The following is a 17,093-nucleotide window of genomic DNA, read 5'->3' as shown; positions in this document are numbered from 1 at the left end:
CAGTAAATATAAACACAGGAAAAACTTGGACACAACGCATAGAGGTTCAGAGGACGACTGGGTTCAGAGTGAGCTTTTGGGTATGATGAATCAAGCATGTGCAATAAATGAGAAGCAAGCCAAGGTGGATGAGAGAGGACACTGGGGCAGTAAGGTAGAGTTCCTCCTGGCTGTAGCGGGAAATGTTGTCGGCCTGGGCAACGTGTGGAGGTTTCCATACCTGTGCTACAAAAATGGAGGCGGTAAGCAAATATCACTGCTTGTGCCCTAAAAAGTGTAATACAGTAAACAGATATGTATTGTTGAATAATTTGTACATTCAGGTGCATTCCTGGTGCCATATCTGGTATTTGTGGTGACCTGTGGTGTACCCCTGTTCCTGCTGGAGACCACTGTGGGCCAGTACACCCAAGAGGGGGGCATCACCTGCTGGAGGAAGCTATGCCCACTGGCAGAAGGTACTATACTGTACAGGACTTGAGTGTTGTAGAGCAGTGCAAAAACCTAACCACATACCACACATAGATGGCAAATTAAAAAAAACAATTGTTCAGTTTAATCTCTAAATGATGCTGGGTTAGCTGCAGGAGTTACTCTCTGTTTCATTATGGAGCGATTTCCCATCATCTAGAAAAGCAAAACAATTTGGGTACAGGATAAATAGAGGAAATCAGCTTTTTGTAATGTTTCTGTTTAACTGAAAGTACTAAATGTGGCCCTGCAGGTATCGGCTATGGCGGGCAGCTGATCCTCTTCTACAGCTGTATGACCTACATCATTATTCTGTCCTGGGCTTTGCTCTACCTGGTGTTCTCCTTCAGCTCCCAGCTCCCGTGGTCCAGCTGCAACAACTACTGGAACACAGGTGAAGTGTACACAGTTCAAGGCTTTCTTCTCTAACAGGATGAATGTTCTGATGGCAGATATCAGTACCTTGGTGAATTTTTTTTAAAGATTTATTTTGGGCTTTTTGCCTTTATTTAGATAGTAACTGGCAGAGATGCCAACAGGAAACAGGGAGAGAGGGGTATGACCTGCAGCCAGGGACACTGCAATGATGTGGTATGCGCCCTAACCATTCGATCACCAAGGTATTCTGACCTTGTTGAATTTTAACAAGGTCCGCAAGGGTTTAATGTTTTGTAACAAGCAAATAAGTAACATTGTCATTCAAAGCTGTGCTTTTTCTTTTGACATGTCAGAGAGCAAAAATGCATTCTTCATTTTGCATGAAAGTAACATTAAAATCTTCTTTAAAAGACTTTTCTGTGTTTTTATGCCTTACAGGTGCATTGAGAAATATTTCCTTTTCCTGAGATAATGGAACATACAGTGCATTATGCCCTTTTTATACCTAACTGTGACAAGTGAATGCCACAGTTGCTGGCACAAATGCATTTGCTTGTTGCTTTTCATTGTCACCAATGTGAAAAAACACATAATGCAAATATTTCTCTTTCCGTTCTCACCTATCAGAGCACTGCGTAGACTTCTCAACAAGAAATGACACCTTCACATGGACCAACCAGACAAACACAACCTCTGCTGCCACAGAGTTCTGGGAGTATGTATAGTAACATTAATTATTTCTCTAAATTCAATTTAAAACTTAGTCTCATGACAAAAAAACAAAACAAAACAAAACAAAACATTTGCTTGGTATTGCATATAAGATAAAAACACATCTTAGAAAACATTTTTTTATGTAGGCATCGGGTGCTGTCCATCTCACGAGGGATTGAGGAAATAGGCAGCATCAGGTGGGAGTTGCTGTTGTGCCTTATCACTATGTGGGTTATCTGCTACTTTTGTATCTGGAAAGGGGTCAAGTCTACAGGAAAGGTATAGCCTTTAAGCTCTAAATCTGCATTGGGTGTGTGTACATTACACATTTCAAATATCTGAATAGTAACCTTTCCCCCCAGGTGGTGTATTTCACTGCTACCTTCCCCTATGGGATGTTGTTAATTCTTTTGATTCGTGGACTCTCTCTTCCTGGGGCTCTACAAGGAGTGGTGTTTTATCTTCTGCCCGAACCCTCACGACTCACAGACCCTCAGGTAGCAAACTGATGATATACTCTTTATGTAATGTCGGTGTACAATGTAGTCACTGTTGCTCTATTGGAACAGGTGTGGATGGAGGCTGGGGCTCAGATCTTCTTCTCTTACAGCATAGGTGTGGGTTCCTTAATTGTACTCGGCAGCTACAACCCTTACAACAACAACTGCTATAAGTATGTGTCAGTGTGTGACTTAGCTTGATACTTTAAGCTTTGCTGACAGATGCACCTGAAGACAATAGCTATTAACATTAAAATAATACGTTAAAAAATAATGCAAAAAAAAAAAAAAAAAAGAATCATGCATGCTGTATTTCTGTGTCTTGCAGAGACTGCCTGTGGCTGTGTTTACTGAATAGTGGCACCAGTGTGGTAGCTGGATTTGCTGTCTTCTCTGTGCTGGGATTTATGGCTCATGAGCAAGGCGTTCCCATTGCAGAAGTGGCTGAATCAGGTAACCAGAGATATTCAGAGAGATTCAACTGATGCAGGTGCTGACTACACCTAGAATTACAAAATATCACATCACCTCTAGCAATGTCTTACAGTACGGTCACATGTTTTGACCTGGCATTAGGCACCTGGTGTGAGGTTGAGGAGAGTAACAGTTTGTTTAAGATAAAAGCAGGTTCAGTAAGTGAACCTTGTGCTAAGAATTATTTTGTCAAAGTAATTTCTAAGGTCTCAAGCTCATATTTTGCATTTTTACATGACCTTCATTATACAGTGGTGGTCTAGTAGGATGCACAAATCCTATCCCAAGCATTATGCCAGTCTTGTTCATGATGGGTAAAAATATTTGCTGCCATCTTGAGGACAACCACAGACAAGACAAGCACAGCAACAGTTCTTCCATCTAAAATATGTGGGAACAGGCACAGAGTTGGTTGGCAGAGCAGTTACATTGCATGCATTCCAGCTCTGGTATGCACTGGGACACCCTGGTGTCACTACTGACCCTAGCTGGCAGGTTTTGGGTGCAATCACTGGACTATGCTTGGTGTTCAGGGCCTCTGGGTGGGTCTGTCCCAGGGATTTCCAGCTCACCAGCAGTGATACAGTTCTCTGGTTGATTGTCAGTTGCTATTGAGATAATGATATTGTGTAAGTTCATTTGTGATTTTTTATTTCACTTCCCCTATTTTTGCCCCATACTTACTTTTTGTCTTCCTCTGACCAAAAAGTGTGAATAAAAACTGTAAATCATTGTTAGGAGGGCTGTATTGTACTTCTGTGTTTCTCTTCTTCTACACACTCCTTCATTGTGTATATTAAATTTAGATAGAAGGTGACCAGTCTAGCTTCTGTTCCCACTCTCTTGTTCTCCAGGTCCAGGCCTGGCGTTTATTGCATACCCTCAGGCTGTGGCCATGATGCCCCTGCCTCAACTGTGGTCCATCTGTTTCTTTATCATGCTCATTCTCTTGGGCCTGGACACACAAGTAAGATGTACTCAAACTCTATTTGGAGAAGCACATTTACATTTGGAAATACTTATTCTGGATTGTCTTCCCTATGTTCAGTTTGTCGCAATGGAAGTAGTGATGACATCCGTCATCGACATGTTTCCCACAGTGATGCGCCGGGCAGGCAGGCGGGAGCGTTTCCTCCTCCTCTTCTGCCTCATATGCTTCTTCTCGCAGCTTGTCATGGTCACTGAGGTCAGTATGGAGGGTTATATTTACATTTATTATTTATCATGCCAGTATGGCTATGTGTTGCTGCCGACACATTCTTAGATGACCTTTTATAAAAATGTAAAGATGTATCATCATAAGAAGATACTTTCAGGTTATAAAGACATTTTACTTATTACAACACAATATTTGATATATTGTAATAATGTGAAAAAATAGGCAGATATAAGATCCTATACATCTGGAAAACCTATGTCACATGAACGTCTCTGCTGTTGTCCTTAGGGAGGGATGTATGTGTTCCAGCTGCTTGACTACTATGCCTGTAATGGTGCCTGCATCCTCTTTCTCTGCGTGTTTGAATCTCTGGCACTGGGATGGCTTTTTGGTGGGTATGCTGTTCTGAAGGTACTTCAGTGATTTTGTGTTGGACTGCCATAAAGTTGGGGGACTCACAAGAGACAGATTTTAAAACAGAATGATGAATATCAAAGTAGTAGAAGCTGTGATATCCTGACTTTTACTCCCTGAAATGGTTCAACTCCTTCATTCCCATAATCTAACCAACATCATTTTTGTCCCAGCCTGGTAACACACATCTTTCAAAATCATCACCTACAGGTTGTAATGCAGGTTTTCTGTTTTTTTGTAGTCTTGAAAAGTCTTAGTGAAGATAAACCTGATGACATCACCCTAATGACATCACCAGGGTTATTTTCTTAGACTTAACAAAGCTACCCCAGAGCCACACAAGACTGATTTTTTCCCCTTCTATTCTATTTATCCAACCTGATTTCCTATCCAGGAGCAGACCAGCTATATGGCATCATAAAGGACATGACAGGTGTGCATGCCAACTCATTCTTTAAAATCTGCTGGCGCTACCTCACTCCACTGGTGTCACTGGTGAGTTGGACTTTCACAGGTTCAATGTTTGAGCGTCTGGTTTACAATACAAACACCACCTGGAAACAGCAACACATGCATACAAAAAGATTATCTATAAAAAAATGTCCTTTTGTGTTCTCAGGGTACTTTTATATGTTCTCTTGTGGAGTACCAGCCTCTTACCTTTAATCGTTGGTATGTGTACCCAGCCTGGGCATATGTGTTGGGCTGGATGCTGGCCTTCTCCTCAATCCTGCTGGTACCAGGATGGGCACTTTATAAGCTGAGCACTGGAACTGGCACCCTCAGTCAGGTGGGACAACAGTGTAACAGACTGGCATATCTGTCATAAAAAACATTTTCTTATTCTAATCATCAATATCTAATCATTTACATGGTCCTAAGAAATGGCAAGGTTACATAATGTAATAATTCACCTACAAGTTAAGACCTCAGATTTCTATTATTCAAGTAGGACTGCTTTCAAAAGATTAAAACTGTCTTCTCTATAGTTTATACCACTATGAAGAAGTTGAAAGACAACCAACATTACATGACTGTTGATAGTGATTATTGCATTAAAGGGGACCTGTTAATGCTTTTTCTTTTCAGTCTTTTCAGTCATATAAATGTCAAATATTCATATTAAACGTGGCCAAATAATCAAATAATGAGATAAACATTTGTAGAAGTAATCCCTGTGAGCAGATACTCAGGTTTCAGACTGCTCTGTACGCTTGTGTGACTGATGTCTTCATATAGCCATCTGCTCCATGCACAGCGCCCAAGTTCAGTATAAGATAAGGAGTTTTTTTTTTTTTTTAACTGTGAATCATTAACTACTACTCAAGTGGAGTCTGAAAAAAAAAATATGGAGCTGGAAATGAGCATAGTGGGTCCTGTTTAAAACTGTTTCAGCACATTACATATTATGCAACAACACCAAAACAACATGAGTAAGGTCTTCAGTGTCATGACTTTCCTCCAGGTTTTATAGGGTGTAATTGGTGAATATTTCTCTGTGTTTGTTAGCGTTTCCATAACCTGTGTTCGAGCAACATGGACTACTCATTGACCCGAAAGAGAGAGGCTGAGCTACAGCAAATCAGAAGGGAAGACCTGGAACCTTTCACTCCCAGTTGATATTGTATGAAAGCTTTCTTGTTCCTTGACTCTGCAACAACTGTATTTGTGTCAAAGATTTGGCTCTAAGTGTGATGTTTTTATATGCTGCTCTGCTTTTTCTCACACAAATCTAAAATCTGGTGGTCAAATAAAAGCTGGATTGTCTTATTTATTTGAACTATATCATATACTCATTGTGTATGGTGCAAAAAAGAAAGAAAAATGTGATATCACTGCCAGTGTAGTGGAAATGGTTATTAAAACAGCTCTCACTTATATATATATAAATCAGAACCAACTATAAATTGATGTTATAAAAAAAACAGAAAGATTTGATAATCATTTTAGTCACGTCCTTTTATTTACTATTTAGATTGAAAAACATCAAATTCAACACATCTGTGCACAAATGTTGTTGACATTCCAGTTTGAGACATAAACTGGAAATCCATAAAGGTAAAAAATAAAAGACTTTTTCTTACTTACTACAGCCTCCATAACAACAGTGAACTTATTTGTTTTTATATAACAAATGGTGTCTTTTTCAGTTTCCATGGTAGCAGCTAGTCTAATTCAAGGTGACGTAAACTTATTGTTGTGACTACCGTAATAAAAAAATAAAATAAAATAATAATAAATCATTTGATACACTGAAAAAGTCTGTTTTTCATACACAGCTTTATTCAAATACCTTAAAATTGTGGAAAAATACACAGTATAAACCAATTTAAATTTCAGAAATGTGCATGTTGTTGGTAATGCTGTCTTTCATGAGGTCAAGCACAAATAAATGCAAACAATACACATACAACAGGCACAAAGCAACAGCAACATATTAACATATGATTATTTCTGTTGAATTAATAGTCTGATTTGCTTTCCTTACCATGAGGCATTTACTGCTTTTGGGAACTCAGTAAAAAGTTTATAATATCATGACAGCCTGTGTGATGATGTGACCTGTGAAAATAGTTTTTTTAAGGCTATGTTGAAGAGGATGAAAGGCCTCATAGCAGTCCAGTATAGTTTGATGTTACAAAGACATACTGTGATGTTACAAAGAGTTAAGCTCCCACTTGTGTCTAGAGTGCTACTAGGTTTCTTAAAGTGCCTTCATATAAAGAGGCATCTTGAAGGCAGTGGTTTTTCCTTGTTCAAATAGCTGGTTCTCTCTCGGGTGATGCAGTTTATTACGAACCATGTCTAGCACTTAACTATCAGGAGATTCATCAACAATGAATGACATTGATCTGAGGTGACAGTTAAATGACTTCACTGATAAAATATACTGTAGCTGTAGCTGATCACTGCATAAGAGTAATAAACCTTATTTATTTTAACACCTTTCTTTGATAATGTTACAAAATGCTTCACAAAATGATAAAATACAAGAAAAGAATAATAACAAAATATAAATAAAAATAGTGAAATTAAAATAAAATTCACACAGAGATTAAAGCTTTAAAACATGGTTTAAGAAGAGATTTAAAGGCAGTAGATTAGTAGATTTAGTCAACCTAATCTCAGCAGGTAAATTATTCCAGAGTTTGGGGGTCAAGATTACAAAAACCCAGTAGCCCTTAATCACTTGGGCTATGGGGATGACCAGAAGGCCACTATCAGCTGATCTACGAGTGAACCCAGGCTCATAGATAGAAGATACTTGATATAATTAGGAGCTCGATCCTGAAAAGCCTTGAATAAACAATAAATATTTATCAATGTGGAAATGAACAGTAAACCAGTAACAGAGAGGTCAGATTAATGGTTATATGATCTTGTTTTCTTGTATGTGTGATAATCTTAGCAGTAACATTTTGAACCAATTGAAGGCCTTATAGGGAAGCTTGAGTACTATACTTGTGTATAGGGTGTTACAGAAATCTATATGAGAAATACAAAAATACAGATGAGAAAAATCAAAGGCATCAAAAGATAAGGATGCCATTTTTGAGTTGAAAAAGAAGAAAACTTGACTAAACAACTTTCTTTACTTGGCTATCAAAACAAAGACCAGAATCAAAACACTTTTACAGTTTCTTCAGGCTTAATATTGTGTGATAGGACTACAAATATTGTAGGTTCTCTGACTAAAAGAATTGTGTGTGGCAAACAAAATCATCCCTGCTTCACCATTGTTGAAATGGAACATTTTGTGAAATCCAGCAATCGATTTGCAAAAGGCAGGTGGTAAATTGGATTAGACTGCTACGATTAGTGAATTGTGTCCAGACATATTACTGGGTGTCATCAGCATAGCAATGGTACCACACATTATGTTTATTAATGACCTGACCAAAGGGCAGCATATACATGGAGAACAGTGACTGACATGAGTGAAATGCGAAACAGAAGATCATGTAAGCAATCAGTCGAGAGGCAGTCTTGTCTCTTTAATAACAGCTGATAGTTGACCATGTGACTTCATAGGATATCAAGGGGGACTTGTAACCTATGACCTGAGTGTTTGCACTGTCACTGAGCCATGCAGAAGGATTATGCTTTTCTATTTGATTTTGAGAGGAACAATATGACAGTGGTATATATTGTTAAGGGAAAAAGCCAGAACATTGGGCCACTGTTGCTGCAATAAAGAGCTCAAGGTTAAAGTACCCTAACCCTACCTCTAACCCTGTTGCTGCAATAAAGAGCTCAAGGTTAAAGTGCTGGAGAAAGCTTCACAGAATTAGCTGTAAGAATCAGCATGAAGAACATGTGAAAGTGGGAGGAAATAAAGGAACATTACATGCAATAGCTAATATGACCTGAGACAAAAAAAAGTCAATGAAGTTCTCATCTATGGGGAGAAAACGACTACTGGGGATCAGATGTAAGGAATACTGAAGTCACCAAGGATGACTATTGTATTTATTCATCTTTTTTCCTGAATGACATTGAACTGAGGTGACAGTAAGACAAGCTCATAAAATTCATGAATAAAAGCTCAGGTGAGCTGTATAAAAGTATAGAAAGCTGAGGAAATGCACCAGAAATTCACATAGACTTGCAAGTTTAAGCATAAAAACTAGATCTGCAGTTTCAAATAACAGGGATATTAGAAACTGGAGGCCAACATGGAGAGTGAGTGGAACAACCTGGTTTGTAGCCTGAGTACGATTCTTATTTACTATGATAACGGACTGGTAGGGGGAGCTAAAGTAAGGAACCGTGTCTGTGCTTGTTGGAGAGTTGTGTACTGTGAGTGAAGAAGAGTGTGTGACAAGTGTAGTGGAGTATGATGACAGTCACATAGCTGGGCCGGGTTGTGAAGAATACTGGCAGAAAACATGCAAGAACCCAGTAAGTTTGGATATAAACCACCACTTTTAAAAAGTGTAGCTCACTTCCAAAATAGATTAAAATTGTCAGTAAAACCAGTGTTGTGCACCCTGCAGTGAAGTTAGAGCCAGGAATGGAGCGGAAGGAGTGTGGTGAAGAGCCCCACTCCATGCCCCAGAGTGAGAATAGGACCAACATTTTTCCCATTGATTTCAGGGAGCTTAGAAAGTCTGATGAAGTTAGTGAACTTCATATTGTTGCCAAGGAGTATCATTAGTGCTGACACCCATGAAGGAAAAAGTATTCGCCAACCTGAGTTTGACATCTCTGATAATGGAGTCACTGAGCAAAGAGCAGGCAATGTAGCTGTACCCCACCCCTGGTGGAGGGCCCAAGAGCAGTCCAGTGTCAGGTGCGGAGGCAACAGAGAGAAGTCCATTGTTGGCATTAAGTGGCACCTGTTTGTAAGTTTCCTGGGGAAACATACTGAACTCAAGTCATCATTGGATTTTCATTGATCAGGGATATACCATTAAAACATATAATATTAATAAAACTATTAAACTCACAGTTTTCAAGTTCTCCTCAGGGAAACCCTTAAGGAACTCACTCTCCCTCTGAAGGCACAAAAGATTGAACTAATTGGTAGAACTGTCAGGAGGCATAAAGGTGTCTTTGTCTGAGGATTCTTTACTGGCGTCAGGCTCCCTGTGTTGCTCTGTATGAGACTGCTGCGGAACAGGACAGCTACGGCTTGGCTCTGATCTAGTAGTGAGAAGGGGAGCCTGCAGCATGCCTGAATCCTCTGCAGTTAGTGGTCTGCTGGCATGTCCTGTTGTAACACTCTCTGGTTTGCTGGCAGAATCTGGATGAGACAGGATTTGTAAATTCTGCAGGATTTTTAGGTTGGGGTACCTACCAGACTCTGCCATGGCTTTGTGTAGATTCTCCCAGGCCATGATACCATTCAGGCTGCAGCTGGGGTTGCTGGCTGCCTGGCACAGTAGCTCGGTGTGGTGGCGCAGCTGGGCAATGTCTCTGTCTGTGGCAGTGCTCTGGCGCAGCAACTCCTTAGTGTGTAGTGTTATGTCCAACAGACCTGATTGTTTAAGGATTTCTACCGTGTTGTGGAAACGGCGGTGGCGAGTACTGGTGATGCGATTTCTATGAAGCCCTCTGGTTGCAAGGAAGGAGGATGTGGTGCGCAGACTGGACACTGATGTGGAGGTTATGCTTGAGGAGGCAGCCGTGGGACTGGAGAAAGATAGAATATCTGTGGTTGAAGAAGCACATGGCTGCCCAGAGGTCCGGACTGCTAATTTGGGTTGCTTACAAAGGTGCTGATGAAGCAGATTCCCAGCCACAGGTGTCTGATCACTCTCGTGTTTTGTGCACACCCTCTTGCTCAGATTCTGGGAATCATCATTCGATGAAGTCTTATCAGGCTGCTTTTTGCTAGGATGTGGTGCAATACGGGGGTAGGAGTTGAGAATGGGTAAGTAAGTGCTACTGTTTTTTTTTCCTGTGACATTTGTCTTCTGTGATGAGGGCCTGTGGTGTTGGGTGTTGGTCTGCATCGAGGCAGGCTGCTGGAAAAAGATCATATGGGCTCCACTAGTCTCTCTGCTTCCATTTCTCCAGAGCAGCTGACTTCTCTTCTGGATCATGGCCGGCTAGTGTGACAAAGATACCAAGTATGAGATGAGGAGAAAGCATGTGTTGGAATGAGGGATGTGAGTAAATGTTAATTTTAAGGGAAAGCAGAATGAATACATATTCCTCTCTGTGTCTTGCAGATTCAAAATGAATACTGTTCCTTTTAAAGGGCTCAAAGAAGCTAAAGGTCAGGTCAGAGTATTTAAATACATGCCATTCTCACATTTTCACATTTCTCTGTCTTTCATTTAGTGGCTCACCAGCTTCACTTTGCAACTTGTTAGTCCCTCATTTATGTCTTGCAGGGGTTCCAGTTCATTACTGCCTCAGGATTCATTTCTACATTAACTACATACATTTTAAAAGAACTGTAATAAACAAAGGAATAATGCATCTCTGACCCATCTGCGTCTACACCTGTGTTATCTGTTTAAGTACCATGTCGTTGATGATGTAGATAGGTGAGAGCTCATGGCCTGCTGACATCAAGGTAGGATTCCCAGAGTTCCTTTGCCCATGTTCTTGGCTTTGGCCAGATTGTGAAGTTTCTGCACTCCCTCTGGACTGGCTCCTGTTGCCCCGATGGTCTTCCACATCTGTTTGCTGCCAGTCTGAGCCGTTGTCTGCAAAAACGTGGGAAGAAAGAGAATAGTGATATTTTTGCATGAATGCCACTGATCCTGTATAAGTGCTGACTCTCAGCTTTAAGGATTTGAAGGTGTTCAACATTCATACTGGGTAGACATTATAGACCTTTTTAAACAAGTTTTAGGACAATGCAGCAGGATACTGGCCTGTAACATACAACCAGAGCAACCAATTCCTACACTTTACATCTAATGTGGATGTCTACACCAGTACTTCCTACTCATTGTGGGAGTACAGAGACAACACTACAAAACCTCCTATAATATGTGTTTTCATTAAAGGCATTCAGCTTTTGTAATTATCATTGCCTGCACTGACTTGCACAGATGACAGTGTATGCAGAATAGTTGTAAAGAATACATTCTCTGGTTAGACAGTATTTTCTGTTACATTTGCTCACCTGAGTAGCCAGAGTCTTTTTCTGAACTCCAGCAGGAGCCCCTTCCACTGGAGTTATCTGTGCCATCAGTATCACGTATTGCCAGCATAGTTGAATTGTTGCTCTTATCTTTAGCATTCTTGCTGGATGTAACACAAGGACTATGCTCGCTGAAGGAAGGCTCTTCCTTTGGCATACTGGACCCTAATAGACCAAAAAACACATGAAAAAGGAACTTAAACTTGATAAATAAAGACAGAATTGAAAACTGGTTGAGCACTGGAAATCCACACCCTACATGAGAGCGTGTGAAAAACATGATAGGGATGCAGTCCAAAAAATGTGCAATTTCCTTGAATGGTACAACCGACCTGGACTTTTCTAACAAATTGAATGTTTTTTATAATCGTTTTAATGTCCACATTTTTAATGAGGAGGTGTCTGTTTTTAAAAATGTTGATTTTAATCCTGTACATACATTGATGCTGGCATGATTTTCTGGCTGATGGATTTTTTAACAGGATCACAGCGGATGAGGGTGAATGGTGTTTTATCTGACGTCCTTTTCTCCTCCACCAGACACCACATCATAAAATTTCCCAGATGATTGTGATTGTGTCCCTCCTCAACAGTGACGATGCTGATCATGGTCCTGTTGTGAATGATTTTATCCACTGGTGCAAATCATCATTATCATTAAACATCAACGTGGAAAAAACAAAGATGATGTGTATCGATTTTAGCAGAAATCCTTCTGTCATCTCCCCTGTGGTGTTGGACAGACGGAAAGTTTAACTTGTGCAGCAGTACAAATACCTTGGTACTGTGATCGATAGCAAGCTGTGCTTTGGACCTCAAGTCGATGCTGTGCGCAAAAAAGCACATCAGCACATATATTTTCATTGCAAGCTTCGCAGTTTTAACATTGCCACCACTTTTATAGAAATGTTTTACTGAATCTGTTCTTACATTCTCTTTTATCTGCTGGCACATGTCACTTTCTTTTACTCCTGCAGAGTATTGTGAAGGTTTGCAGCAAAATTGCGGGAACTGCACCGAACAACCTCCAAAACCTCTATCAGGTCAGAGGGCTGTTGCACAAAACCTAGATAGGGGATTAAGCCAGGATTTTCCAGGCTGAATTTAGCCAGGACTCGGTTGCACGAAAGCGGAGGATCATAAATTACTGTGGATATTTATTCTGTGCGGCTAGCCTGGTCCCGACCAATCCTGGATTGGCAAACGTGCAACAGATTAAGCCAGGATGCACTGATGAGACTTTGTCGAGCATCGTTTTTTCTCTTATCCTGGAATTCTTGATTCTGCTTTTGTGTAACAGCCCTCAGGTGTTTGAGAAAAGCCAAATCTATCTTGGTTGACCTGAGTCATCCACTGAGGAAAGAATTCACATTCTGCCCCAATGCAGAACACAAAGTCATGAATTCCTGCTGCTGTCAGCCTTTTAAATTATTCATGAAATCCAATCCTGTATTATTTTATTATTGTAATTATTTATTATTTGTTTTTGTGGTGGTTGTTTGTTTGATGCTGGCTGTAAACTGAATTGCCCCTCAGGGATAAAAAAGACCCTTGAACCTTGAACTCTGCCTGTTATTATTTTAGATGCAAAACAAATGTACTGCAGTCAATATCTTATAACTATTAAGAAAGTGATATATTTTTAGATACTGGTGTGTTATTTGAAGCAAGGAATGCACAGTTTAAGCACACCACCATTGAAATGCCTTGTATCTATTTGAAACATGACAAATAACTAGAGACATTGCTAAAACTCTACAATTACATAGATTTTGTGTAAGATTTGTGAGAAACCTAGAGGTGTAGAAGTGTTTGTGCATGTATGAACATGTGCATGCCGACCGCACATTAACACAGAAGCCAGATAAATGCCAGGTCATGTGTTGTTTTGGGTCCACAGAGACATATTACTCTGTTTAGCAAATTAAAAGGCTGTATTGCACACTGACATGCACAGACATGGAGCAGAGAGTTGATTAATGTTTTCACAGGAGGCTTTGATTTAACATAATCTATTCTACACACATGCGCCTACATGACAACTGGAAATCTTGAAGGTGTATGTGCTGACTTTGGGTTTTCTAGCAGTGTGTAAGAGCTGCTAGAGTGTTTAAAATAAGGCCTTATTAAATGTGACAACTGCAAACAATGGCCCTGTAATGCATCCATCCAGTTTAAGATTTGGCCTATACTTTTAACAATGGTTCCATATCCAAGCCTATAAAAAAACAAACAAGGTTATAACTATTTTGAATTCACCTAGTAATTCCCATTCCTCTGTTGGGGTGCATCAGGGTAGTATTCATGCATTGTTTTACTCTTTTTCAAACTTGTCTTTTATATGCATGTAATTCTCTTTTATAAGCAAAATACTGATGTGATGAGTACTAAACTCTGTGGTTCCAGGAACATCACTTGACTATATATGTAAAAAGGGTTAGGGTTAAATAAATAAAACAAAGTATGCATTTATGTATCCATCCCCCTAAGGTAACCTTGGTCTATGAACTGGACAGAACTAGGGGACAGCCTTGCAGAATTTTGAACACCTTGGTGTTTATCTTGACACTCACCTAACATTTGAAGAGCATAGCCAGAGACCAAAAAAATAAAAAGTTGAAAATATTGTGTTTACAGTCAAATGTGTCCATATCTTACACTTTCTGTTTCAAACACATATCTTCATGTCATCATACTTTCAAAAATTCTCCCAATTTGGTTTCTTACTACATCAGGACTTATTTAACAAATAATAGACTCTTTTCAATAGAGCTTATAAAATTAATCTTACACCCTCTCCTGGGGCACATCATTATGTATTACTTTCACAATCTGAATCCTTCAATTTCATAGCTAATAATAATAATAATAATTTAAAACAAATTATTATAATAATTATCCAGTATTTAGCAGTATTAATCAATCAACTGTATTATCACCTTGTCCCTTCTCACTGTGTTCTATTTTGCCAAGACTTGGAAGAATGACCAGAGCTATTATAATGAACTGAACCCCATTCCCACTTTTAATAACTATACATAAACTAAGATTTAGAACAAAATCCGACATCACATCAGAACGTTTCCCTCCTTTTTACAATTTAAATATTTACACAAATTATATTCCCTTGAATCACAATTGTATCAACTTACTTTGTAAAATGTATCTACTTTTCTTTTGTGCTAAATGCTGTATTCTTTTAATAATCAACTTAAAAGTCAGTATGTTTCAGCAAGTATAGAATATTGTTTGTCTAACTTGTAAACTTTTATCATCTGCAGGTGTTTTATATTTTTATTGCTTTTTGTCCTGGGTGTGGACAGCAGGAAACTTACTGTACAATAGTTTTAGTGATCCATGCTCACAGCTAGTAATGGTTCTACATTGTTCTGCTGTGTTTTCCCCCCTGCTATAAATAAAACCAAAACGACAAATGACTGTGTAAATCACAAGGAGCTGGATGGCATGCCTCCATGATGGTCAAAGTACAAATCAAAAAACAGATGAACATGTGGCACAGAGGTGACTGAATCAGCTGGGGAAATAATCAGCTAAACCCCCTCTTCCAGTGTATCCTAAATGACATTAGATACTGTCTGTGCTCTCTTTGTATCCAAGAGGAGATGGGTAGATACTGTACATCTCTCCCAAGGACACAAAAGGCAACAGTGCAGCCTTGCACTTGGGTCTGCTGCAAGAAAAAATGACTGTCACAAATGTACAAAGGTAGAGGAAATGGGCTTTGGGCTTGCTGTTCATATATTGACTTTTGATACACTTTTAATTAATACTGCCAACCTTTTTATAACCACCATATGCCGTCTAATGTAAAGTCATATTCATCCTGGGGGTATTTAAACACTACACAACACTCTGTGGTATTTCTTAAACCCGTGTTTCCGATATTTTTGGGAGGCACGAAGTCAGTGAAGGCAGCACAATTCACTCTCATCTGAAACAGCCACCACCCTCCTCCCTCTCTCTCTCTCTGTAACTCACACACACGCACGCACACGCACATATTATGTAACACTCAACTTTGAGTCCGGCCCTCTCTATACTTCCTCTCACAATAGCCGTAAACACATTAAAAAAAAAACACAAATAAAAACAGGTCGAGATTTGAACTAGATTTTGTGTGGTTATCAGACCGACGGTTATTTGAAAGGTGAAAAAAGTTATGAAAAAGTGAAAGCTTGGACAAGAAGTGGAGATTTTGCAATCCTATCATGCAACCATAGATGAATACAGCTCTACAATGTATAGTGGAAAACCTACCTCCAAATATAAAACAGCCAGTTATTTTCGATTAGTGGTCGTTTCCCCGTTTATGCGCAGTTTTATGGCGCCGGGCAAAGCTAAAGTTAACATGCAGTGTCATGTTGACACAATTAGCAGTCGGAATCACAGTAAAAAAAAAAAGGGGGGGGGGGGGGGGAGAATTAAATATATTATTCTCCTTGTCAAATATACGGTCTGATAGGACTGTAGTGGAAATTGACTGAGGGTTGTCTAGTCTGTGTCTGTCCTGAGATAATCTTACATTAGATATGTCTGTCAAGCACACCTAATTACGATAAAACACATCCGGTTGATATCAAAACACACCTCACAACTACAGACAAAACAGAAGTGGGTTTATGAATAATGACAAATGTTCATTCAGTACTAAGCACAGGTTTCCATCTTCACACCACACTCCTCAATAAGTACTTACCCAAATCGATTTATCCACCTATATCAACCTTCACGCTTTTATTTTGAAAAACCTCCGATGGCTTATTCTTGCTAATTTGACGCCGCCACTTGACGTGTAGATTGAATATGATAAAGTGAAAAAAAGCGTTTTTAATATCGACACATAATCTCAATCGATATGTATGCAGGAAAAATGGACAAGGCAGACGGAAAGTAGCCCGTGATAGAGCAAATCAACATGTTAAGTGTCCCGTTACCTTAACTGAACCCACGGTGAGCCGTTGGACCGCCTACCACACACACACACACACACACACACACACTACCACCAGCTCTCCCGCGAGCTACACGCCCATTGGGCCATGAGGCAACTACGACAGCCAATCAGCGATTAGCATACAGCAACGACACAATTGAGCAGTGAAATGTGCAAAGAGACACACAGAAAGAGGATCCTCACTACCAGACTAAATAACAGCTGCAGACCAGTGGCAAAACATTTGCACACAGGTAACCTGAAACCTCATGGAGCAGTAAAGCTGTAACTGTGTGTCAAGTGATGTCTCTTTTAGTAAATTGCATTTGTAAATAATAAAAAAGGGAAATATCCTTCACCCGTCCCACATTCTCTACAACCACTCCTTTAGCTTTCCAGCTCATCAGCTGTGTTGGCATGGTTCAG

The 17,093-nt window shown here is 39.7% G+C and overlaps 2 protein-coding genes across 5 annotated transcripts; one reads left to right on the top strand and one right to left on the bottom strand.

The window, feature by feature from the left end:
- The first annotated feature begins 750 nt into the window (after positions 1-750).
- Positions 751-9,268, top strand: LOC128360592 (sodium- and chloride-dependent GABA transporter 2-like). The gene is made up of 12 exons (XM_053321058.1): positions 751-865; positions 1,477-1,564; positions 1,710-1,842; positions 1,926-2,060; positions 2,133-2,236; positions 2,392-2,516; positions 3,392-3,504; positions 3,586-3,723; positions 3,985-4,087; positions 4,505-4,605; positions 4,730-4,900; positions 9,068-9,268. The coding sequence occupies exons 1-12, from the start codon at positions 766-768 to the stop codon at positions 9,266-9,268; spliced, it is 1,512 nt and encodes a 503-aa protein (XP_053177033.1). The 5' UTR covers positions 751-765.
- An 11-nt stretch (positions 9,269-9,279) lies between these two features.
- Positions 9,280-16,715, bottom strand: si:ch211-132b12.7 (uncharacterized protein LOC564531 homolog). 4 transcript variants are annotated; one of them, XM_053321057.1, is made up of 5 exons: positions 16,669-16,715; positions 11,696-11,878; positions 11,086-11,270; positions 9,602-10,664; positions 9,280-9,449 (listed from the first exon to the last, which is right to left on the bottom strand). In XM_053321057.1, exons 2-4 carry the CDS (start codon positions 11,868-11,870, stop codon positions 9,630-9,632), a joined length of 1,395 nt encoding a protein of 464 aa, XP_053177032.1. In that variant the 5' UTR covers positions 11,871-11,878; positions 16,669-16,715; the 3' UTR covers positions 9,280-9,449; positions 9,602-9,629. The 4 variants fall into 4 exon arrangements, with proteins under 4 accessions (XP_053177032.1, XP_053177029.1, XP_053177030.1 ...); XM_053321054.1 differs by having other exon boundaries at positions 9,280-10,664; XM_053321055.1 differs by having other exon boundaries at positions 9,280-10,664; positions 16,431-16,696.
- Between the last annotated feature and the right edge of the window lie 378 nt (positions 16,716-17,093).

Source organism: Scomber japonicus, chromosome 6 (genome assembly GCF_027409825.1).
Source record: "Scomber japonicus isolate fScoJap1 chromosome 6, fScoJap1.pri, whole genome shotgun sequence".
Lineage (NCBI taxonomy): Eukaryota > Metazoa > Chordata > Actinopteri > Scombriformes > Scombridae > Scomber > Scomber japonicus.
The sequence above is the reverse complement of the archived record's forward strand: the minus strand, read 5'-3'. Positions and strand labels throughout refer to the sequence as shown.

Coding starts and splice junctions, on each gene's coding strand:
- si:ch211-132b12.7 (XM_053321054.1), bottom strand. CDS start 11,870: ATGCCAAAGGAAGAGCCTTCCTTCAGCGAGCATAGTCCTTGTGTTACA. Junction 11,271..11,695: donor AAAAGACTCTGGCTACTCAG/GTGAGCAAATGT, acceptor ACGTTTTTGCAG/ACAACGGCTCAGACTGGCAG. Junction 10,665..11,085: donor TCTACATCATCAACGACATG/GTACTTAAACAG, acceptor TTGTCACACTAG/CCGGCCATGATCCAGAAGAG.
- LOC128360592 (XM_053321058.1), top strand. CDS start 766: ATGACCTACATCATTATTCTGTCCTGGGCTTTGCTCTACCTGGTGTTC. Junction 1,843..1,925: donor GGGTCAAGTCTACAGGAAAG/GTATAGCCTTTA, acceptor CTTTCCCCCCAG/GTGGTGTATTTCACTGCTAC. Junction 2,061..2,132: donor CACGACTCACAGACCCTCAG/GTAGCAAACTGA, acceptor CTATTGGAACAG/GTGTGGATGGAGGCTGGGGC.